This window comes from Peromyscus californicus, unplaced genomic scaffold, assembly GCF_007827085.1.
Source record: "Peromyscus californicus insignis strain IS unplaced genomic scaffold, ASM782708v3 Scaffold_22__1_contigs__length_63687245, whole genome shotgun sequence".
NCBI lineage: Eukaryota > Metazoa > Chordata > Mammalia > Rodentia > Cricetidae > Peromyscus > Peromyscus californicus.
The window spans coordinates 10,295,064-10,307,957 of record NW_026294525.1 but is presented as its reverse complement, the minus strand read 5'-3'; the positions used below and the strand labels follow the sequence as shown (position 1 = coordinate 10,307,957).

Genomic DNA, 12,894 nt, shown 5'->3' with positions numbered 1-12,894 from the left:
TTTGCCTTATTCTGTAGCTACTTATTATTGAAATGCATCATGATCGAAGAGCTGAGATTTGAAACAATAAATTACTCTGTGATTTTTAAAACATGGAAGCCCACTTCAGTTTTTAGAAGCAGTGAAGCAAGGCTGCTTTCTCTTCCTGCATAATAATAAACGCATACCCCCTTTCCTATGCCCAAGACAGTTGTTCCTATGACGATGCTTTTTTTCTGCGCAGAACAAAACAGATATATCAAAATGAAGGCCATTTCTTATTAGTTAGGAGTCATAAGCTCTTATTAATAGGAACTTTTTTTTTTTTTTTTTTGGTTTTTCGAGACAGGGTTTCTCTGTGTAGTTTTGGTGCCTGTCCTGGATCTTGCTCTGTAGAACAGGCTGACCTTGAACTCACAGAGATCTGCCTGGCTCTGCCTCCCAAGGGCTGGGATTAAAGGCATGTGCCACCACCGCCCGGCTAATAGGAACTTTTTATATGTGTATTTGCCGGCAGAATATTAAGAGATGAATTGTTTTGATATGGAAAAGATTCTTTGTCACAAGGTTGTAATACTTCTGGTGCACCTTGTTAATATTGTTTTGTTTCTCTTAAGCAAAGTTAATCTTGCAAAAGACTTCTGGGGGGCAAGGGCAGGGACCTCGCTGCTCAATATTGAAATCCAGGTTTTTTTGTTTGAAATGTTGAAGAAACTAGTCTCAAAGTTTTTGTCCAAGGAATTATCTTTATGTCAAATGCAACCACAATTGAGCCAACCTCTAAACAGAAATGTAAGAATCATTGATTCTAGGATGTTACTAGCCAGTGGCAGAAATAATTTTACACCTGACTATAAAGAGAATCGTTTTTATCTCTATGGGTATGTTGTATATGTATATGTGTGTGAGTACAGGTATTCTACATAGAGTCATTTTATCTGCATGTGTATGAGATGTGTATATGAATGCCGGCATGGGCATGCCATCTGTGGTGTGCATGTGGAGATCAAAGGGCAATCTCAAGTATCGGTTCTCACCTTCTACTTTGTTGGGGACAGGGTCCTTATCACAGGCCAGCATTGCTGGCCTGTGAGCTTCAGGGGTGGGATTCCTTCTGTCCCTACCACCCATCTCACCTGAGGATCGTTGGGATTACAGATATGTGCTACTGCTATATTTTATTTGGGGAGATCCAACCTCAGGTCCTCACATACAGGAGCTCTCTCCCCAGCCCCTGGCTATGCACTTTGTCACAAAAATCCTCTGATTTCACAGTCTCAGATAACGTGGCGCTCAAGAGATGGTTCCAGTTTTCATGTATAAGCATCAAGATACACACAAATATTTCCCTGAATGTTTATTAAGATTGCTATTAGAACTGAAAAGGAGCCGGGCGGTGTGGCGCACGCCTTTAATCCCAGCACTCGGGAGGCAGAGTCAGGCGGATCTCCGTGAGTTCGAGGCCAGCCTGGGCTACCAAGTGAGTCCCAGGAGAGGCGCAAAGCTACACAGAGAAACCCTGTCTCGAAAAACCAAAAAAAAAAAAAAAAAAAAAAAAAGAACTGAAAAGGTACCTTAGAATGCTTTGGCAATGCTACACTCTTCTACCTGTTCCCGATGGCCTTTCTTTCCCCCACAGTGTACTCAGTGACACTTTGTACACAGGTATTTAATCATCGTATCAGTCAGACAGCTCATGCTGCTGTACATGACAGGAGGGCCACGCTGTGAAGGCATCTCATCGTTTTTAGCATTTGTTTTTGTCTGGTGCCAAATTAGCTAATTTTTTTTATGTTCCAAAAAAAACCCCGCATGCTTTCCGAGTCTCATTCCCCTCCTCCCATCACTTTCCAGTTGAGCTTTATGAAGACGAAGATGTCCGTCTCCTGTTTTCTGTGCTGCCCCTGGGCTCTATGTAGGTCACAATTCCGGAGACAGAAATAGGACTCCATTTGGTGTTTGTGTCTCTGGCAGCTGCATCATCATCTTGTATGAAATCCAGACCCTCGGGGGTGGAGTCTTCGCATCACAGATGGTGCTCAGTGCTGGAGCTCAGGGTACCGTTGCTCAGAATGTGAAGGGGCTATTTGTTTCCAAGTGGTCTGAGCATGGACTGAGAATTTCTCTGCTGCTCACAGCTCTTTAGCTGTTGAACCAATGCTGCCACTTGCTGCGGGTTGGCAGGCTGCCCACCCATCTCCTTCCTCCTGGCAGTATACATCCACAGTCACAGTCAAAGGCAGGGTCTCCATACTGCTTGTCGCTACCAGGACTATAGATGCTCTCAGCTTCTTCTGAACTTCAGTCGGAAGTTGTCTCTCCACCACAGATGCCATTGCGTAGACGCTGGAATCCTGCAGTGTTGATAAAGGAGATATGGGGACATCCCGAGAGAATTTAGCACTGCCCTTGGTCACACGGAGGCTGGTGAACGAGGACAGCCGTCACCAAGCACTCACTATTTCATAAAGCTATACTGACTTAAAGACCTCATCTCCAAGAGCTTCAGAGCGGGGAAGATCCCAAAGAGCCTGACAAATGCTTACAGAATGTGCATGTGACACACAGTAGTAGTTCAGTGAGCTGTGGAATAGTCTCTCCTTATCAACCCTGAGGAAGCCACACAGAAGGGAAACTCCTCAGCTTCCACATGAAAGAAAGGACTTACAGGCTTCAGCAAACTGGAGGTCATGGAATAGTTGCAGTAAGAATAATAACATATATCCATTTTTTACTCAAATCCACCTATAAATATTTATTCCGTTTTATCTCCCTATGCCATACTCTTTCTAAACTATTTGAAAACTGCTCAGACCTTTGTACTTTGTTCCTAAATTCTGCAATGTGCATTTCCTAAGGGCAGGGACCTCTCCCATCGCCGATGCATGCTGTCAACGTCAGTGAGTTTCTCACTTTGGTTGAATTGAACATGGATGGTTTATTTCTGGTGGCCACACACTGGCACATTTCCAAGGTGTCACACAACGGAGGTTGCTTTTTAAAAGGCAATAAGAGAAACAAAGCCAGCATCTGCATGGCATGACACAAGCTTTTAATGAGCTCCAAGATCAGAGTCTCTATCTTATTACTGCCAGCTGAGGTAACAGTTCAAGGTCTGGACTTGAAATGGCTGAATGTAGGTGCCTTATGGACATGCTAACGGTGCCCGGTGTGGTGGCAGGTTTAGACTGCCAACTTGCCACAATGTATTGGGAAGAGAGACTCAAGGAGACATTGGCTAGATTAAGTTGGCCGTGAGTATGCCTGTTGCCTGTGAGGGATTTATTAATTGGATTAATTGAAGTGGGAAGACCCACCATAAATGTGGTCATATTTCCTATCAGCATCTTATATTAATTCATCACTGTCTGCTCTTAATTATGAATGTAACATGACTAATTGTTTCACGTTCCTGCCTCCTACATGTCCTCACCATGATTGACTGCAACGTGTAATTGTGAGCCAAATAAACCCTTTTTCCTTTAGGTTGCTTATGTCAGGGTGTTTTTTAATCACAGCAATAGCAAATAAAACCAAGACACCCTCCGCAAAGGTATCATCCACCATACCCTCTCACACATGTGGGCCCTTTATAGATGTTCTGGGTTCTGAGTTTGATATAGTACTGAGATTTTGGTGGTTGTTTTGTATTAAGTATCTAATGGGGAAACAGTCATTTCTGATGAGGCTTCTCAATCATCTTCATGTCTCAAGTTGAAATATAGATTCTATGCTAGACCCTGAAACCCAGACCCAGACAATGGAAGGCCATTTGAGTAGATCTGCATACCAGAGTATGAAGGGAGAGGACACAATCTGCAGGCTCAGGGTTATAAGAGAACAGCTAATGGCTTGGTTGTGGAGTTCCTAGTTCCTTAAGTATTTAACTAGAAGCTGTCCAGCACTTACTATCACAAAATCAAACGTTTTGGAGAAGGTGGAGGCCTGCTAAAGAGTGTTAATTGTGTCAGTTTTTGCTGGAAGCCTCTGGAGAGAAGCACAGATGCCCTTCACACCCAGCAATACCCACTAAATTGAAGAGGCATTTCTGTGATGTGTGACTATTCTTCCAAAGGGGTATGCCGGTCAAGTTCATGAAGCTATTACAGAATGCCCAAGACTGAGTGATTTGCAAAGAGCATAGATTCATTTCTGACAGTTCTAGAGGCTGGGAAACCCAAGATCAGGGGGCCTCCTCCTAGTAAGTGCTACATCTCCCCATGGCAGAAGATAAGAGGCAAGATAAAGGGCATTCAGAAGAGGACTGTCTTAGTTAGGGTTTCTATGGCCATGAAGAGACACCACGACCATGGCAACTCTTATAAGGAAAATATTTAATTGGGTTGGCTTACAGTTCAGATATTCAGTCCATTTTCATCATGGCAGGAAGCAAGGCAGCATGCAGGCAGACGTGGTGCTAGAGAAGGAGCTGAGAGTTCTTATATTTTGACATACAGGGAATAGGAAGTAGTCTGAGACACTGGGCAGAGCTTGAGCATATATGAGATCTCAAAGCCCACCTTCACAGTGCATACTTCCTCTAATAAGGCCACACCTACTCCACCATAGTCACACCTCCCATTAGTACCCCTCCCTTTGGGGGGGCATTTTATTTCAAACCACTACAAGGGCTGAACTCAATTTTACAGCAAACACACTCTTGAAGTACTGAACATCTCCTGGAAACATCAATCAGTTGGCAAGAGCAGGGTCCTTGGGGCTTAGTTGTTTCTTAAAGCCTCCAAGTCTTGGGACAGTCACTTTGGAGATTAAGAACTTTGGGGCACAGTCACCCCATACAGGAGGTTCTGGGGCCAATGTTTCTTACATTTTTTTTTAACTAAGCAAAGTCCTCTGTATCTTCATACTCTCCATACCAAACTCACTTTCTGTGAGACTCTCTGGGGATGCTCAGAGCTGTTCAGATGTCCTGGAGTTGGTGCAAGAATAACAATGATCTATTGTTTTGATTTGTTTTGTTTTGTTTTGTTTTGTTTTGTTTTTCTAATCCTATGAAGAAACATCACAACTGTCAGCCCAGCTGGAGTGTGACGTCGCACTATTTTATGGGGTGATTTTGCTTTACTCTGTTTCTGCAACAGAGTTGGTAGGAGTGGCTATACAGAGGCACTGGAAATGCTCTGGGTGTCATGTATAGTCAGGTGACTTTCCTAGAAACAAATCCACATGGCCAGCAGGGAATCAGTCTCCATACAACTCATATCTGGGACCATCCCGCCACCTTCTTAAAGTCATGGGGAGTCTCTGGGCTTCTTCATGGCAAAAGATTCTGAAAGGCCTCGACTCCTTCACCAAAGTGGTTCCTGTCATGTGGCCCTTGACAACTCCTAGAAGTATCCCCTGGGCATCCCACCAGAGACTGTACAAAGTGGGGTGCTAGTACACAAATGGGAGCCACACCCCTATCCACCTCCCATATCTGAGCAGCGCTCACCTTCTTCATGTCTGGCTTCCATTCTTTACTTGAACAGCCAGGACTGCTGCTTTTGAGAACAAGCTAGGAGTTCCTCTACCCCCACCCCCACCCCAGACACTGTGATCCTGGGGTGCCATGGTTCTTCCATACCCATGACAACACTTAATGTGGCCACAAGAGACTAAGGACAGCCATGGCAGACCTCATCCTTCACTAAGTCCCAGGCTAACTCTTCCCTCTACCTCGCATCACCTCTGTGGTGCCAAGACACCATGACAGCAGGCCAAGAGCCCAACGCTTGGACCTACCCAGCCCCACCACACCACAATATGAGGCCAGGGGTCAGGTGCCAGGTCCCACCACAAACTGACTCCTCGACTTGCACAGTCCCCACAGCACCTGTTCCTCTGTCCGCCCACAGTCAACAGGATTTCGCAGGATTAAGGGCGGATAGTGGCAAACAGCTGTTGTTCCAGCTACTTGGAAAGCTGAAACAGGAGGATGACTTGAGTCCAGGGTGTGAAGTCCAGATTGGGGAACCAAGAAAGACCCCATCTCTTAAAAGCAAACAAAACAAAAATAACAACAGCTGGCCCACACTCACGAGTTGATTCTCCAGGTGCTTTCTGGGAAAGCATGGGGTCGGTGTGGCTCAGCCAGTGATTCCCCTCCCCTGCTCATCAGAGCTGCAAGCTCATTTCTATGACTTGTCACCCTCTTTTGGACAAACTGCCCCCACAATATTGACCAATGATCCCTTGGTGTTTGCAAGCGAACGCTATGCTGACAGACAGTTCCCGAGCGGTTTGACCCAGGTGGGTCGGATTGAGTTGTCTCTAAACTGACCTCATCGTCTGTGGCTCCAGAGATGGGTGGGGGCTTTGGACCCACAAGTGTTTACAATGCAAAGGGATGGTGTGTATTTATTCAAGCTACAGACATTCTAGATCGATTGTACAAGCAGGGTTGTTTCCACTCTGCTGGCATCGCTCTTGTGGAGCGTGGACTGTCTTGGTCAGCGGAGTGTAGAGGTTGTCACAGAGAGCACTGCAGACCACCCCAGATCTAAATGTGTTGTTCTTATTGTTGTTTTTGGTTTCTCGAGACAGCGTTTCTCTGTATAGCCCTGACTGTCCTGGATCTCTCTCTGTAGACTGGCTGGCCTTGAACTCACAGAGATCTGTCTGCCTCTGCCTCCCCAGTGCTGGAATTAAAGGTGTGCATGACTACCACCCAGCCTAAATTTTCTTTTTTAAAATGTAAATTCGTCTCTTGTGTGGGTGTATGTGTGTGTGAGCATGGGTATGCACATGCCACATCTCACAGGTGGAGGTTGGAGGACAACCTGGGATTTTGTCCCTTGTTGCCCACCTTATTTGAGATGAAGGCCTTTTTATTAGTTCAGGATGGAATATGCCAGGCTAGCTGGCTACTGAGCTTCTGGGAGGACTCTTGTCTCAGTCTCCCTTCTCTCCCTAAGATTTCTGGGATTACAAACACGTGCTACTTTATGGATTCTGGGGATCCAAGCTCAGGTTCTCACAATTGCTGGGCAAGTGCCTCCCACGGAGCCACATTCCCCAGCCCAGAGGGATTTTAATAGAAATCAGTCTCACTCAGCGAAGTGATGATGTTGCTTCTTGGAAGGTCGGAACTGTGACTGTGGATCCTAACACTGTAATTCCTTTCTTCTCTCTCTCTCTCTCTGCAATCTGCTGGCAGCTGTCCATACCTCGCGGTGAACATCACCCCCGCCATCCCCGTGGTCGGTGGCATCCTGTTCTTCTTTGTGATGGGGACTCTGCTTCGGACTAGCTTCAGTGACCCGGGAGTCCTCCCTCGAGCCACTCCTGATGAAGCTGCTGATCTGGAAAGGCAAATAGGTAACGCTGAAGCTCTGCTTTTAGCCTGTGGTCACTCCCCACCAGTGCTGGCTCCAAAGTGGGGGACAGGCGGGGGTGTTCGTGCAGAGGGCAGGGCGCTGGCTGGCATGAAGAGTGACCGGGAAGGAAGGAGGCCGTAAGAGATGACCCGAGTAGAAGGTTGGGATGAGAAGTGGTCGAGGTAAGACTGGGGGTGCTGCAGAGCTGAGGCAGGGGCTGTGGCAGCATGCAAGAAGGCCCTCCAGTGAGCAAGGTTTCCACACGTTTCTTTGAAACTCAAGCATCGGATTCTGCTCTGGTCCAGCACCTCAGTAGTTGAAACTGTTTCTCTTGCTCTCTGCCCGTCATGGCGGCTTGCCTAATTTCCATAATTAAAGCTAAGTATATTAGTTACTTTTCTCATTGTTGCAACAAAACATCGGGCAAAGGGATTTAAAGAAAGATGGGTTTGTATTGGTTCACTGGTGGAGGGTACATCCCTCCTGGTAGGGAAATCATGGTGGAGGAGCCCGAGGCAACTGGTCATATTGTGTCTGCTATCAGGAAACAGAGAGATGAATACTGGGGTCCAACCCACTTTCCCCTGTTCATTCAGTCCTAATCCCCTAGCCCACAGAACAGTACCATACAGTGGTAAAGTGCCTCTATCCACCACAATTAATCTACCCAAGAAGCTGCCTTATTAGACCAGTGATTCTCAACCTGTGGGTCACGACCCCTTTGGGTTCGAATGACCCTTTCACAGGGGTTGTCTAAAACACAGCTATTTCTAGTATGATTCATAACAGTAGCAAAATTACAGTTGTGAGGTAGTAATGAAAATAATTTTATGGTTGGAGTCACCACCACACAGGGAATTGTATTAAAGGTGGCAGCATTAGGAAGGCTGAGAAGCGCTGTCACAGACAGTCCCAGAGGCTTGTCTTTCGGCTGGCTCTAGGTCCTGTTAAGTTGATGATCAATATTAAGCCACCATACAAGGCAAAGTTACATCTTAGACTGCCTTATTTATCCAGCCTAGGATCTGGGGTTTCTTTCCTTACACACCACAGCGATACGGACCAGGAGTGTATGCTGAAATGCAGTTTTATTGTCCTTAGAAATTAAAGCCTGAAGCTAGAATTCACAGCATCCTAATGTCTATCACAACACCCTTTCAAAGTTTGAACCTTTTCTTGTGAGTCAATGCTCTCAACAGTGTGTCTCGTGGCTGTGTAGCTTGGTTGCTGGGGCACACTGGGGCACACCGGGGCACACCGGTAAGTCTGGTTACGATGGCAGTCGGCCTGTGATGACTCAAAGTGATCGTATAGACTAGGCCTGAAAAAGCCACCCAGCAGGGATTTCTCCCTTGGTACCCTTCGCAGCCTCCGCTCAAGCTGCAGAGATGCCCCTTTGCCATGGCACAAGCAGGTACAGGTGCGGCCAGGGCTAGAAAAGCTCTTCCATCCCCCAAGGACAAAGCAGGGCTGTGTCGTTCTCTCGGCCTTTGCTCCTTCCTTCATCCCCGCCATGTGGAAGGGGGTAGGCTGTCTTCCATGCTGGGAGACCATGGTGCCACCGGCTGTTCTGCAACCAACTTGTTTTCTGAAGTTGAGAAGAAGAGAGAAAGAAGTGGGGGGGAGCAGGGGAGAGAATCTCTTCTCTAGCCACTGTATCTTGGGACACACTGCAAGCCTTCTATAAGGACTTCAGTCATTTGTAAGGATGGTAGTGACTATCACGGAACTTTTCTCACATCTAAGTAACTCTGTGAAGATAAAGTTATTCTTGCTCTCCTTTACAAACAAGGAGAGCGTACCCCCGCCCCCCAAAGAGGGGCTTCAATAAGAGCAAGCCCAGAGCTGGAGCCGTTGTCCCCTCCCATTCCTTGTATCCCCAAGGAGACGAAAAGCTAGGGCCAATTCTCTTTAGGAGAAGGCTGGATTTGTAGTCTGGGCCATTTCAATCAGCATGTATCGGGAAAGTCTTCTGCCTCATGGAAACCCACAGAAGGTGAGCCAGTGTGTGCTCTGACCCTCTGGGCCACTGCAGGAGCCTCTGCCAGAGCAGCGGTATGAGGGCTGGGTGTCCTACCTCCCTTGCATGTCTGGGATGCATCGGGGGTGCTATTGGACTTCTCTGCTGTACATGCAGATTCCCAGAGGCACAGTGTGTTGAGGCTTAAGTATCTTTTAAAATGAACTGTTCCCCATGACCCTATGAGACTCTAGGAGAGAGAGATTGAGGGATGGATCAGCCCAAACAAGACTTGATTTCTTGTGGAGGGAAGAAAACCAACTGAAACAGGACAAAAAGAAAAAAGAAAAATGTCAGAAATGGTCATCGGAATCCAGCAGGTCGGGAGCCGCTATTCCCGAAAGACTTGGAGAGGTTGAGTAAAGTCTGGGCATCTGTGGCATCCTTGCCACATGCTTCTGTCCCCAGCCCCAGTGCTGAAGGTAGAGGTGAGGAAATCCTACCAGGACCTGGTGAACCAGGAACACCACCATTTCCCTCAGAGGGATGGCCTCGATTCCAAGTGAAACACTAAAAATATCAATGACCAAGTGTTTATCTTAAACTATAAAGGCAGAGCAAACTAAACTCAAGGCAAACAGGGACAGGGGAGTTCATAAAGTTTGGAGAGGAAACCAATGGCTCAAACAGAGGGAAACGCAGGGAAAAAAATCAATGAGGCTAGAAGTTAATTCTCTGAAAAGATCAACAACATTGGCACAGCTTTTCCTTAATGATGAGACAGACAGACAGACAGACAGACAGACCAAGAGGAATCGTTAAAATCAATAGCAGACTGACTTCCAAAGATCATCTGTGGAGAGCTGGGGAGGACATGAAAAAGAGGCTCAACCCCTTCTGTCGTTAGGGGGGGATGTGAATCAAAACCACATGAAGAGCCCACAGCCCCCACCCCCAGGGTGACTCTGAAAACAGAAAATGACCAATCATGGCAAATGCTAGCAAGGACGTGGAAAACCTGAAATGCTTACTCACTGCTGATGGCAATGGGAAATGGGATATCTGTTTTGAAAAACAGCACTTCAAAATTCTTGAAAAGGCTGAACACAGTTACCACATGACCCAGCAACTCCACTCCTAAGCCAAGAAAAATAAAAGTATCCATTTCCTCATACCGACTTGCTGCACCTGGTGATCAAAACCTGAGCGGAACTCACAGGTCCGTCAGTGGGTGAGTTGATGACTATCGCGTTGTATCGCCTCGCAACAGAATCCTATTACCAATTTTAAAAAGTCATGATTGAACCAGGAACACGATGCTAAGCAAAAGAAGCCACACGTACAAGACTACATATTGTGGGACTCAGTATATTTCCTAAGAGCTAAAAGACAGATCTTGAGAAACAGAAAGGAGAGCAGTGAAATCCTGGGACACAGGTAAGAATGCAGGTTAATTATACCTGACATGAGGCGGAGGGCTGATGTGACAAAAAAATTGAGGTGACTTAGCTAATGGCGATGGCTGTACAATGCAATAAATGCACTAAGAATTATTGGGTTATACACTTCAAAGGGTTGCCGTTGTTTGTAAATTATAGTTCAATAATGTGATTTTTTTAAGGGGAGGAAGTAAGGGCAAGAGAAGAGAATATGGAGGGGTAGAAGAAACTGCTGGGATGTGGGTTTGTACTCTAGCTCACCCGTTCTCTGGCTGCGTAACTTTAAATGAGGGCACACTTTTCTCAGCTTGTCCCTCTGTGTTTTGTCTACACAGTAGGGGCAATGGCATGGGTCTTGTGAGTTATTTGCCAGGGCCCTGGCACTCAGTAAATGATGTTATTTTTACCTGTTGTTTTTTAAGTTCTCCTCTTTTCCCAGCCAGTGGTATCTTTACCTTCTGCAAACATGAGTTCTCACCAAAGGCTATCCAAAGTACGAAGGGGATTAAAGGCAGAGCTGGGTCCTGTACCTCCCCAGGCTTGGGGGGGGCGGGGGGCGCGGGTGTTCAGGCACATGGTTTCCTTCCTCATGGCTGTGATTTCTTGCTCAGGACTCCTGTATACTCTCGGCTTTGGAAAACAAGATTATGTTTTTGATGAAAACTTAATATTTATTTTGTGCTATCTGCCTGGAGAAAGAACAGGGAAATTTAGGTTTAAAAACTTTATTATTGTTATTAATTGTAATTACCTGCTTATAGTACTGCTGTGCGTAGAAAGGCCTGCTAACAGGCACATGAGTAGTTTATTGAAGGTTTGCCGAGGATTTGAATAGCCCCCACCCCCAGGCTTCTGCAGAGGCATGGGTATCTATGAGTGTTCAGGCTTCAGAGCCTGTTCAGGGGCTGTTAAGAATGCATGAGGTTCCTTCTTCATAAAAATGTTCCCAATAACTTAGGTTGCAAAACAAAGGCATTAAGGAGCAGCAGGGGTCCAGGGAAGGTCATGTAAAGGTCATTTTCAGACTTCCTTGGAAACCCCACAGCTTCAGGTCATCCAAGAGCAATCTGATGCCAAGTGACTAATTTGGGACTAGAAAACAAACAATCCGCAGCTGACACACTGTCCTACAAACCTCAGGGCTGAAGTGATTCCTTCCGACTAGAGACAGGCCTTCTTCCTGTGATGGAAATAGAGAACCACACAGACCCAGCTCCGCCCTACACTCCCTGGAGACATCTCTGCCCACCCTCTCCACGGTCCCACAGCTGCCAAGACCAAGAGCATCCTTGCAGACAGTAGGAGACAGACAGGCCCTGCGAACCTGGCCTGTTGACTCCCAAAGCAAGATGAAGAAATTCTTCCAAAGACACAGTCACCCAAGTATTAAGTGTGAGGTCAACCCATCACTGAACAGCGGTGGGATCAGATCTAAGGAAGCTGGTGGGCTTTAATACATTCACAGGGCTGGGGACATAGCTCAGTGGGAGAGTGTTTACCTAGGATAGGATGTTCTGGGTGTGAGGAGAAGATGGAGGGGGGTGATCCCCTGAGGGGATCCACTCTGTACCTCTCACTGCCTACCTGGGCCACCTGTATTCACATACCCAAGCCTAGTCTCCATCTCCACTTCTCTCCCTCTGCCATTTTTCTTTTCCTCCTCCTTCCAAATCTCCTCCCTCATTTGACCAAACCATCCATCAAGTTTATTTCTATAGGTGAGTGTGTTAGGAAGTCCAGCACCACCCTAAAGCGGGAAGCTCCAGCGGGCCAGCAGCCCAGTTCTGCACCCTCCTGGGTGAGCTACCCCCGTGAGTTTCCCAGGGCCACTGAAAGGGCTGGCCACCAGTCTGGCTTGGTGGAATTGTTCTCCAGTGACATTGTTAGTCTGTGTTTAAGAACAGAAACACTTTCTCTGGAATTTAGGGACACCAATGGATTTTGCTAAAGAAATTAATTTCTGAGCTAGGGATGTACCCAATGACAAGTGCTCTCCATCATCTACAAGGCTCTGGATTCAATCCCCAGCACTGGGGCGGGATGTTCCTGGGAGCACTGTTTGCCAATTAAAGACTTTAGCCAATTTTCTCTATTACCATTGAGCTGTTTCTAATGTTTTCCATTTTCATTTTTATTACTTGGACTAAAGTTGTTTTATTGTAGTAATTGCTTTTCTGCATAAAATTTGAAACTAAGT

The 12,894-nt window shown here is 46.5% G+C and overlaps 1 protein-coding gene across 6 annotated transcripts in view; it reads left to right on the top strand.

Moving 5' to 3' along the window:
- Window positions 1–12,894, top strand: part of LOC128118345 (palmitoyltransferase ZDHHC14) — a 453,489-nt gene that overhangs the window by 161,810 nt on the left and 278,785 nt on the right. For 5 of the 6 annotated variants that reach the window (XM_052750895.1, XM_052750893.1, XM_052750894.1 and 2 more), the window contains exon 2: window positions 7,139–7,299. In XM_052750895.1, coding sequence (XP_052606855.1) covers window positions 7,139–7,299 — 161 coding nt within the window. Of the gene's footprint in view, window positions 1–7,138; window positions 7,300–7,326; window positions 7,481–12,894 lie in introns of those variants that run through there. The other variant, XM_052750896.1, reaches the window with a different exon arrangement.